Below are 25,103 nucleotides of genomic sequence, written 5' to 3' on the forward strand. Positions count from 1 at the left end.
GAACATAAATGAGGAAACAAGGAGAGGCTTATTGGAAGTGATAGCAGGCAAGATTATCCGTTGAGGAAACAGGCTGCCTTGGCTTTTCAAACTCTCCAGGGAGCCGCAGCTGCCAGCAAGCGCTCTGGAACCTCTAGACAAGCTTCTAGCGAGGGAACCAGTTCCGCTTCCGCAGGCAGATCTTCACTGTGGGCGAGAATGCTGGGCGTCTTACGCAACTGTGGGCAGCCCTTCCTCACGCGCATGCTCCGGTGCAGAGGCGAAGACCGGAAGGGCCGGGGGCGTGGTGAGGTGCTCAGTTCAGCCGACTTGCACGCCAGGCGTGAGAGGTGGAGGCGCGCGCGTGCTCGTTCACGCGGCCGGCTGCGTACAGTAGTGACGGCCGCGCGGGAGCGGTCACATGATCTTAGCGGCTCCCAGTACAGTAAGAGCCCAATATGGCAGCGGCGGGAGTGGTGGCCGCGGCCACAGGAACGGCAGCCCTTTAGACCCCGCCGCCCTCCTCCTTCGCCTTCTCCTCTGCTAGGTGGCTCCTCGGTCCGACTTCCCCTTTCTCCCGTCTCCCGGCCCCGCGGGAGCAGCAGCGCAGGGCACAGCAGGCAGGCAGGGCGACAGAGCTGGGGCACAGGAGCCTCCCAGGCAGTTCAGGACCCGACATGAGGGAAAAGGGCCGTAGGAAGAAGGGCAGGACCTGGGCGGAGGCCGCCAAGACGGTAAGGAGGAGGGAGCAGAGGGAAAGGCCGGGAAGACTTCATCCACTGACCGCGCGTCGCTGGGGAAGGGCGGTCACCGGTGCCGCGAGCCGGTGCTGGGCACAGAAGCGCGCGAGGGCGGCGGTTGGGGTCGCGGCTGCGATCCCTGCGGGACCGGGACGCCGTCCAAGGGGGTCGCCGCGCCGACGCGGCTCCTGCCAGCGTCCGGGACGAGTGCTTCTGGGTGTTGTCGCGGTCTGGTCGCCGTCGCCCCTACTCCGTGGTAGCCCCCGCCCGGCCGCCGGAGGAACCCGTTGTGCTTGCATAATAACCGGTTCTTCTCGGTGCTCCTGGAGAGCCCCCATTGGATGCAGACCGGAGAAGGTCGGTGTGCGCATCCAGCCCCGGAAAGAAGAGGGCAGCGCTGGAGCCGGGTAGAATTGCCCCGCAGAGGCGGACATGCCGCCGGACCCTGCGCCCCCTGCTTCTCTGGCTCTCGGAGCCGACGTGAGGTCACGAGGCGTTTGTTTTTGTTTGCTGCTGGAGCAGAAAGTGCAGGAGGTGTTTAGAAACGAAGTAACAGGTGGGACTTGTAGAATTTTTTTCTGTTTCCGTAGAGACCTATTCTGAACAACGCAGCAGTGCATGGTGGGACCTGTAGTTTACCGGGCCTTTTCTGTAGTCCAAGTGAATGTGGCCCTACAAAGTTGACACTAGTGGGCAAAGCAGTTATTTTCTGGACTTGTTATATGTAAATTTAGAAGTATATTTAAAAAGTAGATTATTGAGGATTGGTGATCAGCTCTGTCTTTTTAACGAAAAAAATATGTATACATGTAGCAACGGAACATTGAGAGAAAGTGAAATCAGCTTATCATTGGTCGTGCAATAGAATAGTAAAACAGCATCCATTAAACAATATTTCATTGCTAAAAAGCGAGTTTTTCTAAGTGAGCTCTTAGAATTCATATCTCTTATTTAAAAAATATATTTTATTTATTTATTTGATACCCAGAGGCAGGGACAGAGGAAGAGAATGGGCACTGCAGGGCCTTCAGCCACTGTAAACCAACTCCAGATGCATGCGCCCCCTTGTGCATCTAGCTTACTTGGGTCTTGGAGAATTGAACCGGGATCCTTTGGCTTTGCAGGCAAATGCCATCTCTCCAGCCCCATGGCTTATTTTTTAAATGAAAATTTTCAGAAATCAAAAGTAGTAAATATTGCCAGGCGTGGTGGCACACACCTTTAATCCTAATACTCAGGAGGCAGAGTTAGGAGGAGTACTGTGAGTTCGAGGCCAGCCTGAGACTACATAGTAAATTCCAGGTCAGCCTGAAAAAACAAAAAAGTAATGTGGTCACTGTCAGGAAATTTAGAAAATTGTAAAGAAGAAAATCACTTATCACTTTCCAGCTATATCTGTTAATGTATCACTACATGTTCTTGTTTCCCCTAAACTTTATTATACTGTTTATCAATTTTGTGTATGTGGGATCTAGGAGAGTGAATCCTAGGCCAGTAGCCTTTGCAAGCAAGTGCCTTTAACTGCTAATTTATTTCCTTAGCCCTTTAAAACACACACACACACACACACATACATATGTATTTTTTTTACTTTATTATTATTTTATTAGTTATGTACACAGTATGTATACAGCCATGTTGGTACCATCATTAGCCTCCTCCCTGTCCCCCCTCCTCAGGGACCCTCCTCCTTGGGGGAATGTGGGTTGTGCATCGTGTGGTTAGCCATCAGTTATGTGTAGAGGCAATGTCTCTGTGCATAATGTCCCAACGTGTGGCTCTAACAATCTTTCCGCCCCCTTTTCCACAAATTTCCCTGAGCCATGATGGGTTTGTTTTAGGTCTGTTAAGTGATGAGGTCTTGGGGGCCTCTGTCTCTGGATATCTGGTTTGGTAGGAGTTGAGTGTTCTCTGTTTCTATTTAGTCCAGGCTGACCTGGAATTCACTATGTAGTCTCAGGGTGGTCTCCCTGAGTGCTGGGATTAAAGGCATGTGCCACCACGCTTGGCTAAAAAATATTTTTAAATTTCCAAAAAAATATTTTGAGTCTTGTGTTTTTGTTTTAGTTAAAATATGAAAAAGGGAAGAGTTATTAGCTCTTTATTGAATGCCTTCACTTATAAGATATCTTTGTCACTTTACTGGTAGTTTCCCTCTAAAAAGTAAAACCCCATTGGGCTGGAGAGTTATTATTTATTTGTTTGTTTATTTTTTGAGGTAGACTCTTACACTAGACCATGCTGATCTTGAACTTCCTATGGATCCTTCTACCCTAAGGCACCCCAATGCTGGGATAAAGGTGTACACCACTACACCCAGCCATCTGGTTTATATGGGCACTGGGGAATTGAACCCAGTTCAATAGGCCTTGAAACTGCTTTTAACTAGTGAGCCATTTCTCCAGCCCTCTACTTTGAGGTTGGCCTCAAACTCAGTGATCCTCCAACTTCCACATCCTGTGTGTTGGGATTATAGGCATAAGCCGCTGTGTGTGTGCTTATGTGATGTGTTTATCCGTATCAGAGGATGACACAGAGTTGTCCTCTTCTACTCACCTTAATGTTTTTCTTTTTGAAAGTCTTACTGATTTTGGAGGTTGGTGCTCTCAAGACCCAGTGATTCTTTGGTGTCTGCTCCCCACAGGACCTGAGTTACAAATGTGAATAGCCATGCCCAGCTGTTAATATGGTTCTGGAGATTCCAGCTCAGGTGGTCTCAGGTCTCTTCAGGCTCTCAGGCTTGCTAGGAAGTGCACTTGAGTGTTGAGCCATCTCTCCAGCCTGAAAATGCTTTTTTTTTTTTTGGTTTTTCAAGGTAGGGTCTCATTCTAGCCTAGGCTGACCTGGCATTCACTCCGTATTCTCAGGGTTGCCTTGAACTCACAGCGATCCTCCTGCCCAAGTGCTGGGATTAAAGGTGTGCACCACCACGCCTGGCTTTTTTGTTTTAAATTTTGTTTATTTATTAGAGGCAGATAGCCACTGCAAACAGACTCCAGACACATGTGCCACTTTGTGCATCTGGCTTTACATGGGTACTGGGGAATGGCACCTAAGTTGTTTGGCTTTGCTAGCAAGTGCCTTAACCACTAAGCCATCTTTCCAACTCCCTGAAAATATTTTTTTTTTGGTAGTATACTGGGGTGGTCACTCTTCCACAGAAGGCTTGTTTACTTTCTACTTCATGAGTACCTCACCACAGCTTCCTTGTAATAAAAGAAAAAGTGAATTTTTAGCTGATAATATGCTTATCTGCTGATACCCAAACTTAATTATGTTTAGTTTAAAATTTTTTTTTTGTTCATTTTTTATTTATTTATTTGAGAGTGACAGACATAGAGAGAAAGACAGATAGAGGGAGAGAGAGAGAATGGGCGCTCCAGGGCTTCCAGCCTCTGCAAACGAACTCTAGACGCGTGCGCCCCCTTGTGCATCTGGCTCACGTGGGACCTGGGGAACCGAGCCTCGAACCGGGGTCCTTAGGCTTCACAGGCAAGCGCTTAACCACTAAGCCATCTCTCCAGCCCTAAAATTTTCTTAATAGTGTTTTAAAGATTATTTATTTGTGTGTGTGTATGTGTATGGGCATGAGGATCTTTTACCACTGCAATTAGAATGGCAGACATGCCACTTTTGTGTCTGGCTTTACATGGCTGGCTGGGGAGTTGAATCCAGGCTGGCAGGATTTGTAAACAAGCAACTTTAACTGGGAGCCATCTCCCCAGCCCCAGTATTTTAGTGTTTGTTTTTTGTTGTTGTTTTTAAAGATTTCTTTATTTGCAAACAGAAAGACAAACACACAGAAATAAGACAATGGACCCACCAGGACCTCTAGCCAGTGCAAACTAACTCTTGATACATGAGCCATGTTGTGCATATGGCTATACATGGGTCCTGGGGAACTGAACCCGGATTGTCAGACTTTGCCATAACTGCTGAGCCAGGCATGATGGTACATGCCTTTAGTCTCAGCACTTGGGAGGCAGAGGTAGGGTCACTATGAGCTTGAGGCCAGCCTGAGACTACATAGTGTATTCTAAGTCAGCCTAAGCTATAGTAAGACCCAACATAAAAACAATAAATGAAATAAAATAAAAGGCATATGTCATCCATACCCAGCTCAGTATCTAGATTTTTTTTTTTGAGTTTTTTGTTTATTTTTTATTTATGTGAGAGTGACAGACAGAGAGAAAGAGGCAGATAGACAGTGGGCACGCCAGGGCCTCCAGCCACTGCAAATGAACTTATGGCTATCCTCCTACCTCTGCCTCCTAATTGCTGGGATTAAAGGCGTGTACTGCCAATGCCTGGCATGAATAAAAAAACATTTTTAAAAAGCACAAGTTTATTAAAACAAATGAGGGTTAAAAGAGAAAAACTGGAGAGTAGGGGTATATTACAATAGCCCATTTATTTTCTGCAATCATGGTTGGCCTAAAGTTCTATATAGAACAGAGTTGCCTGGCTTTGCCTCTCAAGAGCCCCTGTGCACAGCTTTTATTTTTTTCAGTATATATAATTTTTTTTTGTTGTTGAGGGAGAGAGAAAGAAGCCAACAGAGAGAATGATTATAGGCACACTAGGGTTTCCATACCACTTAGTGCATTTGGCTTTACATGGGTCCTGGGGAATTGAACCTAGACTGTCAAGCTTTGCAAGCAAGCATCTTTAACTGCTGAGCCATCTCTCCAGCCCCTAAGCTTTTACTTTAAATTGTTTGGATTTTTTTTTCAAGGTAGGGTCTCACTGTAGCCCAGTCTGATCTGGAATTCACCATTCAGGGTGGTCTCTAACCCTGCTACCTCTGCCTTTCAAGTGCTGGAATTAAAGGTATGTATCACTACACCTGGCTGTTTGGATTTTTGAGATTGTGTGTGTTTGTGTTTGTCTCTCTCTCTCTCTCTGTCTCAGGCTGGTCTCAAAATTTTGGCAATCTTGCCTCAACCTCCTGATTGTTGGGATTACAAAGTGTGTGCTACCATGCATAGTTATAAATTAAGTGCCTTTAAGTATGGGTAGCTGTGGGCTAGAGAAGGCTTAGCAGTTAAGGCACTTGCCAGCAAAGTCTGACAACCTGGGTTAATTCCTTAGTACTCATATGAAGCCAGATGCACTATGGTGCATGCATCTGGAGTTTGCAGCAGCTGGAGGCCTTGGCTTACCTGTTTTCTCTCTCTTTTTCTTCCTCCACTTGCAAATAGATAAAAATGTTTTTAAAAATGTTGGTAGCTCTGAAGTTACATCTAGTGCCTCTTGCTACTGCAAAAAAGCTCCACATGCATGCATCACTTTGTGCATCTGGTTTTATGTGGGTAAAAGAGATTCAAGCTTGGGTTATTAGGCTTTGCAAGCAAGTGCCTGAACTGCTGAGCCATCTCTCCAATCTCTCGATTATCTTTGTGGCGGGAATTCTCAAGGTAGTGTCTCACTCTAGCCCAGGCTGACCCGGAACTCTGTAATCTCAGGGTAACCTCAAACTCATAGTGGTCCTCCTACCTCTGCTTCCCAAGTGCTGGGATTAAAGGTGTGTGCCACCACATCTAGCTCCTCCTTACTTTTTTTTCATTTCCAAGATACTTTATTTATTTGAGAGAGAGAGACAAGAGACAGAGAGAATGGGCACACTAGGCCCTCTAGGCACTGTAGACAAACTCCAGACACATGTGCCACCTTGTGCATTTGGCTTTCTGTGAGTATGGAAAATCAGACCTGGGTCCTTAGGCTTTGCAGTCATGCATCTTAACCACTAAACCATCTCTCTAACCTTTTATTTATTTTTTATTTATTTATTTTTGTTTCCTTGAGGTAGGGTCTTACTCTAGGACTCTAGGGACTACTGTCTATGTAGTGGCAGGCTGCCTTTGAATTCACAGAGATTCTCCTACCTCTGCCTCCTGAGTGCTGGGATTAAAGACTTTTGCTACTACTACTACTATATCTGGCTTCATTTTTTTTTTCATGAAATGCAATTTTATTTTAAGATAACAATAAAGAATATTCATTATGAAAGAGAAATGTAGGTGAAGTTGTATTAAACACATTTATCTTTGTTTCCAGATTCCACTAAAACCATAGTAAGAGATTTAAAATGTAAATAGGAAAATAAGAAAAACAAGAAATAAAAGAATAGCAGTATATTGGAAGTTGAAAATCGACAAATAAGAATAATTCACTAATTGGGCCACGAAAACCCATTCCAAAGCAGCAATAAAGAAAGAAAAGGCCTAACTTAGTTTACACTGAAGAATTTTCTCAAATCAGATTACCTTTTCAAACTCAAGTCCTTATGTCCTACTTGGATATCTGCTACAGCCACTATGAGAGATTGGATTGGCTGCCTAAAAAGGAGGATTGTGTTTTAAATTCTTTATTGGCTGATTTCTCGGAACAAATTATATATATAATTTATTTGAGAGAGAGACAATTCTCAGAACATATGTATGTATATGTAAGAGAAACACACAGAGTATGGGTATTTTTGCCAGGGCCTTCTGCCACTGCAAATGAACTCCAGATGCATTCACCACTTTGTGCATCTGGCTTTATGGGGGTGCTGGGGAATAGAACCCAGACCATCAGGCTTTGCAAGCAAGTGCCTTTAGCCACCAAGTTATCTTTAACCTTGCATTGTGGACTTTTTTTAAAAAAAGTTGTTTTAGAGAAAGAGACACACACACACACACACACACACACACACACACACACACACACAAAGAGAATTGGCACATCAGGGCCTCAGCCACTGCTATTGAACTCTAGACTCTTGTGCCACCTAGTACATATGTGCAACCTTGTGCTTGTGTCAACTTCGTGTGTCTGGCTTATGTAGGATCTGGGGAGAGAGGTTGAACATGGGTCTTTAGGCTTCACAGGGAAGTGCCTAAACCACTAAGCCATTTCTCCAGCCCCTTTGTGGATGTTTTAAAACTCTTTTTAATTGACAGCTTCCATACCTATGGACAATAAACCATGATAAATTCCCTCCTTTTCCCATTTTCCCCTTCACAAATCCACACTCCATCATATTCCCTCCCTCTCTGTCTTTTATTTTATTTTATTTTGATATCATTATTTTTTTCCTGCTATTATGAGGGTCTTGTAAAGGTAGTACTAGGTACTCTGAGGTCATGGATATCAAGGCCAATTTCTGTTTGGATGATTGCATTGTAAGCAGTCCTACCCTTCCTTTGGCTCATACATTGTTTTGGCCCCCTCTTATGCAATGGACCCTGAGCCTTGGAAGTGTGATAGACATATTTCAGTGCTGAACACTCCTCTTTTCACTTCTTTTCAGCACTATGATGCCTTTTGGGTCATCCCAGAGCTCACTACCATCTAAAAAGAGAATCTTAAGCCGGGCGTGGTGGCGCACGCCTTTAATCCCAGCACTCAGGAGGCAGAGGTAGGAGGATTGCCATGAGTTCTAGGCCACCCTGAGACGACATAGTTAATTCCAGGTCAGCCTGGACCAGAGTGAGACCCTACCTCGAAAAACAAAAAAAAACAACAACAACAATAAAAAGAATCTTCTCTAACCAGAATGAGAGTACCATTAATATACCAGTATGAATGTTAAGTAAAGTGCTTACAGGGCAGTTTGGTGAGCACAATATATGTATTTAGCCAGATAAGAGTAGGCATTACACTCCTAAGGCTCATGATTTCCCCCACCATAGGCTTATGATTTAAGTTTTCAGTACCAGGCATTCCTGTGGAGTGGGCCTCCAGTCCAATTAGAAACAGTTGGTTTCCCCTATAACAGACATACCACTATTGCACCCATTGGCTCATTTGGCCTGGCTGGCCAAACTTGAGACATGCAGTGTCCACTGTTTTACCACTGATGGCTTCTGTTTCCCATAGGGTTGTATGCAGCATAGCTTTGTCTAGCTTTCAGTCATCTGGTCTCCAGGGAGGAGGTTGTCAGCACAGTTCCAGTTTGATTTCTTGGTTATTGCAGCCCAGGCATGTTGAATCTTCAGCAATAGGGTCTTACCATATATTCTGAGTGGGAAATGAAGAGCCTTGGCAATGATTTGTAATTTTGAGGGGCATCAGGGACCTCCCTGGCCAACAACTCATTGGAAGGTATCCCATCCCTGGCACTGAAATTTTTCCAGTAACAGTCAATGGCTTCTGGATGTGTCATTATCCAAAAATGTAGGTTATCATATGGCTTATTCACAATATCCTGAATTTTGATTAGCCCTCTCTCCCCCACCTTTTACTTAATCTCTTCCCGTGACCTCACTTAGGCCATTCCACCTGCAGTAATCTGTTTGTTTTTCTCCTTAAATATATACAATACCATCCTCTAAATTCCTCCCCTTTCCTCCTTCCCTTATAGCCCTTTCCTAGCTTACTGGCCTCTGCTACTGAGTTTTTCTCCTCCAACTCACAAATATGTCTGAATATTTATAATGAGGAACCAGATACAGATATGAGAGACAACATGAGATGTTTGGCTTACTGGGTCAGGGTTACCTACTTGGTATAATCCTTTCCAGATATATCCATCTCCCTGCAAATTTCATAGTATCATTTTCCTTTATTGAATAGAACTCCATTGTATAGATGTACCACATCTTCATTATATACTCATCAGTTGATGTACATCTAGGCTGGTTCCATTTGCTAGCTACTGTGAATAGAGTGGCAATAAACATGGTTGTGCAAATATCTCTAAGGTAGTGAGGAGTTCGCTTAGGATATTTGCCCAGGAGTGGTATAGCTACATCATATGGTAAATCTATTTTTAGCTGTCTCAGTACTTTTTATACTGACTTCTACAATGACTGTACCAGATGGCATACATTCTCACCAACAATGTAGAAACATTTCTCTTTTTCTGCATCCTCACCAACATTTATTATTTGTTTTCTTGATGATAGCCATCCTGACAGGAGTGAGATGGGATCTCAAAGTAGTTTTAATTTGCATTTCCCTGATTGCTAAAGATGCAGAACATTTTTTAAATGCTTTTATGCTACCTGTATTTCTTCTTTTGAGAACTCTCTATTTAGTTCCTTAACCCATATTTTAATTGAGTTGCTTGATTTCTTATTAGTTTTCTGAGTTCTTTGTATATCGTAGATACTAATCTTCAGGTGTATAGCTGGCAAAGGTTTTCTTCTGATCTGTAGCTTTCCTCTTTGCTTTATTCACAGTGTCCTTTGCTCTACAAAAGCTATGTAATTTCATGAAGTTCCAGTGGTTGATTAGTAGTTTTATTTCCTGAGTAACTGGGGTTATATTCAGAAAGTCATTGCCTATGACAACATGTTGAAGGGTTTCTTCTACTTTTCCCTCAAGCAGTTTCAAAGTTTCAGGTCTGATATTAAGGTCTTTGATCCATTTGGACTTGATTCTTGTGTATGGAGAGAGATAAGGATCTGTTTTCATCCTTCTACATATAGATATCCAGTTTTCCCAGTATCATCTGTTGAAGAGGCCATTTTTTGTTTTGTTTTTCCAATAAGTGGTGTTGGCATTTTATGTCTAAGATAAAGTGGGTGTAGCTGCCTGGACTTACATCTGGGTCCTCTATTCTGTTCCATTTATGTACATGTCTGTTTTTGGCCAGTACCATGCTGTTTTTATTATTATGGCTCTGTAATATAGGTTAAAATCAGGTATGGTGATACCACCAGCCTTATTTTTGTTGCTCAAAATGGTAGTAGATATTGAGTTTTTTTTTGTGCTTCCAAATGGAGTTTAGGATTGTTTTTTCTATTTCTGTGAAGAATGCCATTGAGATTTTGATGGAATTGCATTAAATGTGTATGTTGCTTTTGGTTAAGATCAACGTTTTCACAGTACTGAGTTTTCCAATCCAAGAACTTGGGATGTCTTTCCATTGCCTAGTCCCCATTTAGTATTATGTTGGCTGTGGGTTTGTCATAAATAGCCTTTATTATGTTGAGATAATGTTCCTTCTATTCCCAGTTTCTGTCAGACTTTTACCATGAAGGGATATTGGATTTTGTCAAATGCCTTTTTTGCATCATGTGATTTTTTTTTTTCATTAAAAATAATTTTGGGGGGTTTCGAGGTAGGGACTCACTCTAGCTCAGGCTGACCTGGAATTCACTATGTATTCTCAGGGTGGCCTCAAATTCATGGCGGTTCTCCTACCTCTGCCTCCTGAGTATTGGAATTAAAGGCATGCTCCATTACACCCAGCTACTGATGGTGTGAAATTTTGATTTCCTTTTTGATTTCTTCAATAATCCATTCATCATACAATAGCGTACTGTTTAGTCTCCATGATTTTGTATATGCTTTGTAGTTTTTCTTGTTACTGATTTGTGGTTTAAGCCTACTGTAATCAGAGCACAAGGAATTATTTTAATTTTCCTGTATTTGTTAAGATTTGCTTTGTGTCACTAAGAAAAATGTATATTTTGCAGAATTTGGATGGAATGTTCTTTAGATATGTTAGGTCCATTTATTCTGTGATATGTATATAAAATATATATATGTATATATATGTATATAATTTTTTTTCTTTTGGTTTTCTGAGGTCGTGTCTCACTTTAGCCCAGGCTGACCTGGAATTCACTGCATAGTCTCAGGGTGGCCTTGAACTCCTGGTGATCCTCCTACCCCTACCTCCCAGGTGCTGGGGTTAAAGGTGTGTGCCATCATGCCCAGCCTCATTTAATAATTTAATTTTTTTATTGTTTCATTATTTTATTTTATTTTATTTTTGGCTTTTTGAGGTAGGGTTTCACTCTAGTCAAGGCTGACCTGGAATTCACTCTGTATTCTCAGGGTGGCCTTGAACTCACGGTGATCCTCCTACCTCTGCCTCCCAAGTGCTGGGATTAAAGGTGTGCGCCACCATGCCCAGTTTACACATTTTTAGTTTTGACAGAGGAAGTGAGAAAGGCAGAAGAGGTGCGGGGGTGGGGGGGAGCGGGTGGAATGGGCACTCCAGGGCCTTTCAGCCACTGCAAAGAAACTTAGATGCATTTGCCCCTTGTGATGTATTATGACATTTCATGTTTGTATCATATTGCATCTGGCTTACATGGACCTGGAGATTCAAATGTGTTCTTAGGCTTCATAGGCAAGTGCCTTAGCCACCAACCCATCTCTCCAGCCCACCATGATGTCATTTAATCTAGATGTCTCTGTATTTTATTTGCTGGGATGACCTGTTGGTTGATGAGAAGTATTGATGTCACCCACTACAATTAGGTTTCCTGTTATTTATGACCTTAAGTCTGATAGCATTTGATAAAATTGGGAGCCCTCATGTTAGGTGCATATGTTTAGAATTGTAATGTCTTCCTGTTGAATTGTTCTTTTAATCAGTATAATGTGATCTTCTTTATCTTTCCTCATTGATGTTGGTTTAAAGTCTATTTTGCCAGATAGTAGGATAGCAAAACCTATTTGTTTCTTAGGCCCATTTGTTTGAAATAGTGTATTCCATCCTTTCACCCTAAGATAGTGTCTTTTATGGAGAGGTTAGTTTCTTGGAGGCAACAAACAGAAGGATCCTGCCTTTAATTTTTTTTAAAAAAAAATTTAGAGAGATACAGAGAACTGGCACACTGGGGTCTCAGCTATTGCAACCAAATGCCAGACGCTTCCGCCACCTAGTGGGCATGTATGACCTTGTACTTACCTGATCTTTGTGTGTCTGGCTTTTGTGGGAACTGGAGAGTTGGACATGGGTTCTCAAGCTTTGTAGGCAAGTGACTTAATTACTAAGCCATCACTCCAGCCCAGATCCTGCATGCCTGTGTCTTTGGCTTGGTGCATTGAGGCCATTTATATTAAGAAGAATGGCCAGAAAGGTACACATCTATTCTTGCTATTCTTTTTGTTTTGTAGTGCTTTTTGTTTTCCCTTTACTCTATTGTATTAAGTGTTATTTGATTATGGCTTATTATTTCCTATTTCCTTGTATGTGTCCTTTGTTTTATCTTCAGTAGGAATGATCCCATCAAGTGTTTTCTGTAGAGCTGGCTTAGTGATCATATATTCCTTTAGCCTGTTTTTTTTTTTTTTTGTCACGGAATATCCTTATTTCTCCATCAATTCGGATGGATAGCTTTTCTGGATTAAGTACTCTCAGTTGACAGTTGTTATCTTTCAGAACTTGGAATACATCTTTCCAAGCCCTTCTGGATTTTAAAGTTTGTGTTGATAATCTGCTTTTAACCTGATGGACTTGCCTTTATAAAGGACTTTCTTTTTCTCCCTAACTGCTTTCAATACATTTTCTTTGGTTTGTGTGTTTGGTAGTTTTATATAACATGGAGAGGAAAGGTACTTTCCAGGTTTTGTCTGTATGATGTTCTAAAAAGCTTCTTGTATCTGTATTGACATCTCTTTCCGAATTTAGGGGAAATTTTCTTCTATGATTTTGTTGAAAATGCCTACTATGCCTTTGGAGTGATTTTTGTTTTTCCCATCTATACCCTGAATTCTTATGTTTGATCTTTTCATAGTGTCCCAAATATCTTGAAATTACATTCATACCCTCCTATTAGCTTGTCTTTGTCTTTGTTGGATTATATTAGATCTGCCACCTGGTCTTCTACTTCAGATATTCTGTTTTCTCCTACACCCATTCTACTGGTGAGAGTTTCTAAAGCGTATTTTGACTTACTGTGTTTTTCATTGCTAGTATTTTTGACTGGTTTTTCTTTAGCATTTCTGTTCCTTTACTCATGTCTTATATTGACCACCTTATTTCCTTAAATTGGTTTCCTGTGTGATCTTTTATTCCTTGAACATAGTTATAATCAATCTTCTTAATTTTAATTTTTGGTCTTTCAAGGTAGGGTCTTGCTATAGCCCAGGCTGACCTGGAACTCACTCTGTAGTCTCAGGGTTGCCTTGTGCTCAGGGTGATCATCCTACCTCGGCCTCCCTGGGATTAAAGACATGCACCACTATGCCTGACATTCTTTTGAACTCTTTGTCAGGCATTTCATCTAAGTCAGTCACACTGAGGTCATTTTTGATGAATTTATAATTTTAGGTAGAATTATATTGTTTTAATTTTTTGTGTTTCTTGTATTATAATGTAGATATTTTTGTATCTTGGCTTAGTTTGATACTTGTTTTCTAATTATTTGGTGTATTCTTAGGTGTGTCAAATTGACATTATATATCTTCAAGTAGAAGCTGAAGGTGCCAGGTGTGGCTCTTAAATGACTTTCAGAGTAACAGCAAAAGTGACCATATATGTTGGGTTTGCTCTTTTTTTTTAATTTTTAAATTTTTATTAACATTTTCCATGATTATAAAAAATATCCCATGGTAATTCCCTCCCCCTGACACTTTCCTCTTTGAAATTCCATTCTCCATCATATTACCTCCCCATCTCGATCATTGTACTTGCATATATACAATATCAACCTATTAAGTACCCTCCTCCCTTCCTTTCTCTTCCCTTTACATCTCCTTTTTAACTTACTGGCCTCTGCTACTAAGTATTTTCATTCTCACGCAGAAGCCCAATCATCTGTAGCTAGGATCCACATATGAGAGAGAACATGTGGTGCTTGGCTTTCTGGGCCTGGGTTACTTCACTTACTATAATCCTTTCGAGGTCCATCCATTTTTCTGCAAATTTCATAACTTCATTTTTCTTTACCGCTGAGTAGAACTCCATTGTATAAAGGTGCCACATCTTCATTATCCAATCATCTGTTCAGGGACATCTAGGCTGGTTCCATTTCCCAGCTATTATAAATTGAGCAGCAATAAACATGGTTGAGCACGTATTTCTAAGGAAATGAGGTGAGTCATTTGGATATATGCCTAGGAGTGCTATAGCTGGGTCATATGGTAGATCAATCTTTAGCTGTTTTAGGAACCTCCACACTGATTTCCACAATGGCTGGACCAGATTGCATTCCCACCAGCAGTGTGCAAGGGTTCCTCTTTTTCCACATCCCCACCAACATTTATGATCATTTGTTTTCATGATGGTGGCCAATCTGACAGGAGTGAGATGGAATCTCAGTGTAATTTTAATCTGCATTTCCCTACATTTTTTTAGATGCTTATATGCCATTCGTATTTCTTCCTTTGAGAATGCTCTATTTAGCTCCATAGCCCATTTTTTGATTGGCTTGTTTGATTCCTTATTATTTAACTTTTTGAGTTCTTTGTATATCCTAGATATTAATCCTCTATCAGATATATAGCTGGCAAAGACTTTTTCCCATTCTGTAGGTTGCCTCTTTGCTTTTTTCACTGTGTCTATTGCAGTGCAACATCTTTGTAATTTCATGAGGTCCCAGTGATTAATCTGTGGTTTTATTGCCTGAGCAATTGGGGTTGTATTCAGAAAGTCCTTGCCAAGACCTATATGTTGAAAGGTTTCCCCTACTTTTTCCTCTAGCAATTTCATAGTTTCAGGTCTGATGTTAAGGTCTTTAATTAATTTGGACTTAATTCTTGTGCATGGAGAGAGAGAAGAATCTATTTTCCTCCTTCTGAAGATATATATCCAGTTTTCCCAACACCATTTGCTGAAGAGGCTGTCTTTTCTCCAATGAGTATTTTTGGCATTTTTATCGAATATCAGGTGGCTATAGCTACTTGGACTTACATCTGGGTCCTCTGTTCTGTTCCACTGATCTACATGTCTGTTTTTGTGCCCGTACCACGCTGTTTTTGTTACTATGGCTCTGTAGTATAGGTTAAAATCAGGTATAGTGATACTACCAGCCTCATTTTTGTTGCTCAGTATTATTTTAGATATTCGAGGTTTTTTGTGATTCCAAATGAATTTTTGGATTGTTTTTTCTATTTCCATGAAGAATGTCTTTGGAATTTTGATAGGGATTGCATTAAATGTGTAGATTGCTTTAGGTAAGATTGCCATTTTCCAATCCAGGAACAACGGATGTTTCTCCACTTTCTAGTGTCTTCTGCAATTTCTTTCTTGAGTGTTTTAAAGTTCTCATTGTAGAGATTCTTTACTTCCTTGGTTAGGTTTATTCCAAGGTACCTTATTTTTTTTTGATCCAGTTGTGAATGGGAGTGATTCTCTGATTTCATCCTCTGTGTGTTTGTTGTTAGCATATATGAAGGCTACTGATTACTGTGTGTTTATTTTGTATCCTGCTACCTGGCTGTAGGTTTTGATCAGCTCTAACAGTTTGCTAGTAGAGTCCTTAGGGTCCTTTATATATAGAATCATGTAATCTGCAAATAATGATAACTTGATCTCTTCCTTTCCAAGTGGTATCTCTTTTATGTGTGTCTCTTGCCTTATTGCTATGGCTAAGACTTCCAGAACTATATTAAATAAAAGTGGGGACAGTGGACACCCTTGTCTTGTTCCTGATTTTAGTGGAAAATTTTTTCAGTTTTTCCCCATTTAGTAATATGTTGGCTGTAGGCTTGTCATAAATTGCCTTTATTATGTTGAGATATGTTCCTTCTGTTCCCAGTCGCTGTAGGGTTTTATCATGAAGGGATGTTGGATTTTTGTCAAATGCTTTCTCTGCGTCTAATGAGATGATCATATGATTTTTGTCCTTCAACCCGTTTCTATAATGTATTACATTTATAGATTTGCTTATGTTGAACCGTCCCTGCATCTCTGGGATAAAGCCTACTTGGTCAGGGTGAATGATCTTTTTGATATACTCTTGTATTCTGTTTTCCATTATTTTGTGGAGAATTTTTACATCTATGTTCATGAGGGAGATTGGTCTGTAATTTTCTTTTTTTGTTCTATCTTTACCTGGTTTTGGTATCAGGGTGATTATGGCCTCATAGAAGGAGTTTGGTAGACTTCCTTCTTTTTCTATTTCCTGGAAAAGTTTTAAGAAGCAATGGTGTTAGCTCTTCCTTAAAGGTCTGGTAAAATACAGCAGTGAATCCATCCGGGCGTGTGCTTTTTTTAGTTGGGAGATTATTGATTACTGTTCGGATCTCCATGCTTGTTATAGGTCTATTTAAGTGATTAATCTCATTTTGATTTAATTTAGGTAGGTCATATGAATGAAGGAAATCATCCATTTCTTTCAGATTTACATACTTTGTGGAGTATATGCTTTTATAGTATGTCCCTATGATTTTTTGAATTTCTCTGGAATCTGTTGTGATGTTACCTTGTTCATCTCTGATTTTATTAATTTGTGTCTCTTCTCTCTTTCTTTTGGTCAGATTTGCTAAGGGTTTATCAATCTTGTTTATCCTTTCAAAGAACCCACTCTTTGTTTCATTAATTCTTTAGATTGAATTTTTTTGTTTCTATTTCATTTATTTCTGCCCTAATCTTTATTATTTCTTCCCATCTACTGATTTTTGGTTTGCCTTGTTTTTCTTTTTCCAAGGCTTTAAGGTGAAGCATTAGGTCGTTTACTTGCGACCTTTCTAATTTCTTAATATAGGCACTTAAGGCTATAAATTTACCTCTTAGACCTGCCTTCATTGTGCCCCAGAGATTTTGATATGTTGTATTGTCATTATCATTTGACTATAAGTTTTTTGATTTCCTTCTTGATTTCTTTATTGACCTATTCATCATTTAGTAGTGTATAGTTTAGCTTCCATGATTGGGTTTGCTCTGCTTTGTGAGTTTTCTAGTATAGTATATTGGGTGGCGCAAAATACAGTTCAACTGAACAGTATACACATTCAATCAAAATCAGCACAGAGTATTTTTGTACGAGTGGGTATTAAAACAAACAAATCTAACAAAGTCAAAATCCATAGGGCTGTATGTTGCTTCACACCCTAACTCTGTCAACTTGGAGGCTGAGATTTCTGGTCTATAAAGGGTTCTGGGTCATCCTGTGGCAGAGTGAGACCCTGCCCCCACAAATGACAGAAAGAGACAAAGACAGTATAAATCAGGAAGCAACAAATGACAACCCCAACCTATAGCTTATTTATGAATGGCAAATCCAATTTTCCATCAGATTTAACACATAATTTGCCCTGAAATGAAAGGTCCAATGGAAGTATTTATTCAAGGGTGGGGATTAAAACAAATAGAGACTATAATAAAGCCAAATTCCTTAGGGTGTATGTCGACCCACACCCTTAATCCTGTCAATTGGGAGGTTTAGATTTCTGGTTTTAAAAGAGTTTCAGGTCAGCCTGCCCTTAGCAATGACACAGGCCCTATAAATCAGCAAGATCTAAGGCAACAACAATCAACACCAAAATACAGCTTATTTGAGAATGGTAAAGCCAACCTAGAATATGTAACATATAACCTGTCTTGTCATGGAGAGAGAGATTAGCACTTACAGTTTAGGCCTATGTACCTTTCGTTGTGTAAGTAGGCCCTGTTACCTTTTGGGATGACTTCCAATCTCATCAATGTCGAGTTCTCACCTTGATTCCTTTCTGTTGTGCTGTGGATCTGATGTTCTGATCCACTGTGCTGGGAGTCTTGCAGGCAGGGCTGAATGAGTTCTCTGGTGGTTAACTTCACACTGGTAGCTGGGGCATGCGTGAGATTGCAGGATGCCTAGAATTGTACCAGAGATGCTCAGCTGGTCCCTGCTGTCTTCTCCTTCAGGTTTCTTGACTTTGTGAGGAGGCTGATGTGAAAATCCCTCCATCTGGTTTCTGTCCTGTAGCTCTGAGCCAGCTAGGTGGGTGGGCTCTCAGACTAGGGCTGCTAGTGCTTAGCAGTATTCTGCCCATTTTCCTCATTTCTAGAAGATGTGAGACTCCTGCTTCTCTACTGTGGTTGATGATGACTTATACGCCTTCACTTTTCAGTAGAAAAGTGTCCTTTAATGGTTTCTTCCTTTTTTTTTTTCTGTGTATTTATTTTGTATCCTACTATGTGGCTGTAGGTTTTTATCAGTTCTAACAGTTTGCTAGTAGTCTTTCAGGTCCTTTATATATAGAATCATGTCATCTGCAAATAATGATAACTTGATCTCTTCCTTTCCAATTGGTATCCCTTTTATGTGTGTCTCTTGCCTTATTGCTATGGATAAGACTTCCAGAACTATATTAAATAAAAGTGGGGACAGTGGACACCCTTGTCTTGTTCCTGATTTTAGTGGAAAAGCTTCCAGTTTTTCCACATTTAGTCATATGTTGGCTGTAGGCTTGTCATAAATAGCCTTTATTATATTGAAATATATTCCTTCTGTTCCCAGTCTCTGTAGGACTTTTATCATGAAGGGATGTTGGATTTTGTCAAACCCTTTCTCTGCATCTAATGAGATGGTCATGTGATTTTTGTCCTTCAATCCATTTATATGATGTATTACATTTATAATTTTGCATATATTGACCCATCCCTGCATCTGCATGGGATAAAGCCTACTTGGTCAGGGTGAATGATCTTTCTGATATATTCTTCTATTCTGTTTACCAATATTTTGTGGAGAACTTTTACATCTATGTTCATGAGGGAGATTGGTCTGTAATTTTCTTTTTTTGTACTATCTTTGCCTGGTTTTGGTATCAGGGTAATGCTGGCTTCATAGAAGGAATTTGGTAGAATTCCTTCTCTTTCTATTTCCTGGAAAAGCTTAAGAAGCAGTGGTGTTAGCACTTCCTTGAAGGTCTGTTAAAATTCAGCAGTGAATCCATCTGGGCCTGGGCTTTTTTTAGTTGGGAGATTACTGATAACTGTTCGGATCTCCATGCTTGTTATAGGTCTATTTAAGTGATTAATCTCATGTTGATTTAAGTTAGGTAGGTCATATAAATGAAGAAACTCATCCATTTCTTTCAGATTTTCATACTTTGTGGAGTATATGCTTTTGTAGTATGTTCCTATGATTTTTTTGAATTTCTCTGGCATCTGTGGTGATGTTACCTATTTCATCTCTGAGTTTATTAATTTGTGTCTCTTCTCTCTTTCTTTTGGTCAGATTTGCGAAGGGTTTATCCATCTTGTTTATCCTTTCAAAGAACCAACTCTTTGTTTCATTAATTCTTTGGATTTCTTTTGTTGTTTCTATTTCATTAATTTCTGCCCTTATCTTTATTAGTTCTTCCCATCTACTGATTTTTGGTTTGCCTTGTTCTTCTTTTTCCAAGGCTTTAAGGTGAAGCATTAGGTAGTTTACTTGCGACCTTTCTAATTTCTTAATATAGGCACTTAAGGCTATAAATTTACCTCTTAGAACTGTCTTCATTGTGCCCCAGAGATTTTGATATGTTGTGTTGTCATTATCGTTTGACTCTATAAATTTTTTGATTTCCTTCTTGATTTCTTCATTGACCCACTCATCATTTAGTAGTGTATTGTTTAGTTTCCATGATTTTGTGTATGCTCTATAGCCTTTCTTGCTACTGATTTGTAGTTTATTTCCATTGTGGTCAGATAGAATGCAAGGAATTATTTCAATTTTCCTGAATTTGTTAAGATTTGCTTTGTGTCCTAACATATGGTCTATTTTAGAGAATGTTCCATGTGCTGCTGAAAGGAATGTATATTCTGCAGCATTTGGATGGAATGTCCTGTATATATCTGTTAGGTCCATTCCTTCTATGACCTCATTTAGTCCATATGCCTCTGTTTCTTTTTTCCTGGGATGACCTGTCAATTGATGAGAGTGGGATGTTGAAGTCACCAACTACTACTGTGTTTGGTGTTAATTGTGACCTTAGTTCTAATAGTGTTTGTTTGATGAATTTGGGTTTCCCCATGTTAGGTGCATATATGTTTAGGATTGTAATGTCCTCCTGTTGGAGTGTGCTCTTAATCAATATAAAGTGACCTTCTTTATCTTTCTTGACTAACGTTGGACTGAAGTCTACCTTTTCAGATATTAGGATAGCACCCCCTGCTGTTTTCTAGGCCCGTTTGTTTGGAACTCCGTTTTCCAACCTTTCACCCTAAGATAATATCCATCCTTTGTAGAAAGGTGAGTTTCTTGGAGACAACAAATTGTAGGATTCTGCTTTTTAACCTACTCTGCAAACCTATGTCCTTTGGTTGGGGCTGAGGCCATTGATATTAAGTAGTAATATTGAAAGTTGTGTATTTAAGTTTGCCTTTTTTTTTGTGGTTCCGGTTCTACCTTTGCTCTCATGTTAATTAGTATTTGAGTATTGCTTGTTTTTTCCAGGTTCCTTATATGTGTGCTTTTCCTTCTTTTCGGCATGGAGGATTCTTTCAAGTATTTTCTGTAGAGCTGGTTTTGTCTTCAAATACTCCTTTAGCCTGCTTTTCTCATGGAATGTCCTTATTTTTCCATCTATTTGAATGGATAGTTTTGAGGATAAAGTAATCTTGGTTGACAGTTGTTATCTTTTAGAATTTGGAATACATCACTCCAAGCCCTTCTGGCTTTTACAGTTTAGGTTGAGTAATCTGCTGTAATCCTGATGGGCTTGCCTTTGTAGGTAACTCTATTTTTCTCTCTAACTGTTTTCAATATTTTTTCTTTGGATTGTGTGTTTGGTAGTTTGATTATAATATGGTGAAGAGAGGTTTTTTCCAGGTTTTGTCTGCCTGGTGTTCTAAAGGCTTCTTGTATCTGCATTGGCACCTCTTTCCCAATTTTGGGGAAGGTTTCTTCTATGATTTTGTTGAAAACGTCTACTTAATGCCTTTGGAGTGATATTCTACTTCTACTATGCCCTGAATTCTTATGTTTGATACTTTCCTAGTGTCCTGAATATCATGAAATTCCCATTCATACTTTTCTATAAGTTTGTCTTTCTCTTTGTTGGACTGTATTAGATCTGCCACCTGGTCTTCTAGCTTCGATATTCTGTCCTCTCCTTCATTCATTCTACTGGTAAGATTTTCTACAGAGTTTTTTTATTTCATTAACTGTGTTCTTCATTGCTAGTAATTCTGACTGGTTTTTCTTTATTATTTCTATTTCCTTTTATATGTCTTGTATTGACTTCTTTATTTCATTAAATTGGTGTCCTGCAGTTTCTTTGATTCCTTTGATTTCCTCTTTGATTTCTTTGATTTGTTCTTTGACTTCTTTGAGCATATTTATAATCATTCTTTTGAAATCTTAGGCATTTCCTCCAACTCGTTTTCACTGGAGGTCATCTCTGATGCTTTAATACTTTTTGGTGGATTTATATTGTCTTGATTTTTTGGTGTTTCTTGTGTTATAATGTATATATTTTTTCACTTTGGATTAAGTTAATGCTTGGATTTTCTAGTTTGCTGGAAATTCTTAGCTGTATCAATTGATCTGATGTTATATATCTTCAGGGTTGGCGATTAAGATGTTAGGTGTGGCTGTTAGCACTCTAAGAGTATCTAGAAAAGTGTTCCTAGGGGTTGAGTTTGCCTGCTATGGGAGTAGTCAAGTAGGCTGAGTGGAACAAAATACAGGTAGATTCTATAAGTTAATTAAACACTGTACACATTCAATCAACTACAGCACTAAGTATTTATGCAAGCGTAGGTGTTACAACAACAATATCCACTATCAACAAAGAGGTTAAGATTTCTGGTCTATTGAGGTTTCTAAGTCAGCTTGTGACCAGGTGAGACCCTTCCCTGGTGCAATCCCAGTTACCTTTATGGATGATTTTGGTCTCAGTCAAGTAGGCTCTCTGGATCGCTGGACCACTGTTCTGTTTTCTGGAGCTGGGCACTGGATTTTCCTGTGGTATAAACTGAGCCTGGTTACTGTGGCCCTGCAGATAGGCATCCCTGCTGCTGGAACTGCTGTTGCTGCTGCTTAAGCTGCCGCTGCTGGGTCCACCACTGCCGCTGCTATAGCCACAGCTGGTGGAGCTGCTGCTGCCGCTGCTGGAGTTGCTTTTGCCTGTGCTGGATCCACTTCAGGAGTCGGAGCCTCTGTTGCTGGTGCTGGATCTGCTGCTGTTGCTGCCGAAGCTGGGCCGCTGCTGACTGTGTGCGCTCTGGATGTCTCCTATTTCTCTGCTGCCATTTTAATTTCTCATACACCTCACTTTTTAGTGAAAGTGTGTATTTTGCTGGGTTTTCTTTGGCTTCTTCTCCCCTAGGCTGCCTTGGCATGGTTCCTATGCTGCTATCTTAACTGGAAGTCTCCTTTTCTTTTTTCCCCCTCCTTAAGCTGTGTTTGCACAGCTACTTTGCTGCCACCTTACCTGGAGTTCACAGATTATTTTCATTGGTGAGACAGCAGCTTTCCCTGGCGTGAAGTTGCTGCTACTATGTTTGAGAGGGGAGGGGTAATACAGATATATAGGGTAAGGGGGGGGGTCTTTCGGAGAGATGAATAGGGGAAAAGTAAGACCTTCTCTTTTGTTTGCTAATAACCTGTTCAGGTGGCCTGGTAGTTCTTGAGTCCAGATCCTTGAGTTATGAGCTCGCTTATTTATTTTTCATGTTTTTAAATTTTTTTTCTGAGTTTTTATTAACCTAACATCTTCCATGATTATAAAAAATATCCCATGGTAATACTCTCCCTCCCCCCACTTTCCCATTTGAAATTCCATTCTCCATCATATCCCCTCCCCATCTCAGTCTCTTTTATTTTGATATCATGATCTTTTCCTCCTCTTATGATGGTCTTGTATAGTGTCAGACACTGTGAGGTCATGGATATGCAGGCCATTTTGTGTCTGAAGGGAGCACATTGTAAGGAGTTTTAATCTTCCTTTGACTCTTACATTCTTTATGCCACCTCTTCTGCATTAGACCCTGTGCCTTGGAAGGTGTGATTGAGACATTACTCTCTATTCCAGTCACTTCTTTCCAGCACCATGATGTCTTCTGAGTCATCCAAAGGTCACTGCCATCTGAAAAGAGAAGATGAGTTATAAGCTCGCTTTTTGTTTTGTTTTAATTTTTGTTTATGGAGGTTAGGTCTCACTCTACCCCAGACTGACCTGGAATTCAGTATGTACTGTCATGGTGTCCTGGAACTCACAGTGATCCTTCTCCCTCTGCCTCCCAAGTGCTGGGATTAAAGGTGTGCACCACCACACCTGGCTGAGCTTGCTTTTAATAGAAGTTTGGTGTCATGCTGTGGTCCCATAAAGTTTTATGGTCCACTGAGTTCAGTGTTCCAAGGCCAGTGGTTTATTATCTCTTCATTCCAGACCCTGAAGACAAAAGGGGCACAGGGTCTGTCCTCAGGGTTCGGAATGAGCAGAAGTCCCTGTTGAGTTGACAGTTGTTGAGCAGCCTGGTGTTTTTGATATGGCTTTTCTTTTGGCCAGTCCTGAAGTTGAGGAGGGAGACCTTAAAACGCACAAGTTTTACTCATGGGAAGTGGGCAAGTACTTGTGGTGGGTGGAGGATAGAGAAGGTCCCCCAGTGGCTCTATAGGGCCAATCAGTTTGAACTCCTTTCTTCCGGGATAATCATCCAGATAGCAAGGGACAGTCTCCAGACAAAGTTCTTGGTTTCAGAGGTAGAATATTGAATTTCTGAAAGTTGTTGCATTGCAGACTCATTTATATGTATGGAATGTGGGAAGCAGAACTTGGTCTCCAAGCATTGTTCTTGAAGTAAAGACAGGAAGGAAGAAGCCTGGAAGGCAGTTTCAGAGTTCCAAGGGCATTTTGAAATCACTTGGAACAGAAGATGATGAAACAAACTGTGTAAGTAGACAGATAAAAGATTGACTTATATGATTGGGCAATAAAAAGTACATCGAAGGAAATAAGTAAGGTTTTAAGGTTTCACATATAGGTGTTATGTCTATTAATAAAAGGCATTAACCTCAATCTCAGACTGGAGCCTGAGTTTGTTTATTGTGGAAGGGGGTAGAAAGCATTCTGCAATCTTAATCTCCTCTTTCCAGTTTGGAGGGGGTATTCTATCTACATACTCAAAGGAGAAAAGAGGGGTAAGGGCTATGAAAGTCTTAAGACACAGTAGCCCCCCTGAGATGGAGCTGTGTTGGGAGAGCTTTAGGGGATGTTTGTTGTCAGGATACAGAAATCCACATTTGGAAACACAGGAAGCTAGAGAGGGCCTATGAATACAAAATGTTTATCAAGGAATAACTGAATCTGTTAGACTAGAGACAAAGAAGAAGCTAAACTGTGGGTATGAAGGAATAAATTACATGTCAATACAGGATAGGTTTAACTTAAAGGGAGTAGAGCTGTGAGATTTTTAGCTTATAGCAAAAATCTTAGCTGGTCAGAGATGTCAGGTCATAAGCCAAAAAATATTATTGGCCATTAAAAAGGTTAATATAAAGTTGGGTGTGGTGATACATGCCTTTAATTCCAGCACTTATGGGGGAGTCAGAGGAGGAGGATCACCATTTGTTTAAGGCCACCCTGAGAATCCAGAGTGAATTCCAAGTAAGCGTGAGCTAGAGTGAGACACTACCTTGAAAAACCATTTAAAAAAAGAAAACAGGCTAATATAGCCCAAAATATTACTGGCTCTGGTAACATTTATTTCTCCACAAGTGCTACAGTCCATCCTTGAGGGTCTAGTCACAGGGTGTGACTTCTAGGAGCCTCAGCTTTTGGTTCTCCATTTGCCAAACT

The 25,103-nt window shown here is 40.4% G+C and overlaps 1 protein-coding gene across 3 annotated transcripts in view; it reads left to right on the forward strand.

The window, feature by feature from the left end:
* Positions 1-381: 381 nt before the first annotated feature.
* Positions 382-25,103, forward strand: part of Asxl2 (ASXL transcriptional regulator 2) — a 204,698-nt gene continuing 179,976 nt past the window's right edge. For all 3 annotated transcript variants that reach the window (XM_004663740.2, XM_045148908.1, XM_045148909.1), the window contains exon 1: positions 382-713. In XM_004663740.2, coding sequence (XP_004663797.1) covers positions 657-713 — 57 coding nt within the window. In that variant the 5' untranslated portion in view covers positions 382-656. The remainder of the gene's footprint in view (positions 714-25,103) is intronic.

Source organism: Jaculus jaculus, chromosome 5 (assembly GCF_020740685.1).
Source record: "Jaculus jaculus isolate mJacJac1 chromosome 5, mJacJac1.mat.Y.cur, whole genome shotgun sequence".
Classification (NCBI taxonomy): Eukaryota; Metazoa; Chordata; class Mammalia; order Rodentia; family Dipodidae; genus Jaculus; species Jaculus jaculus.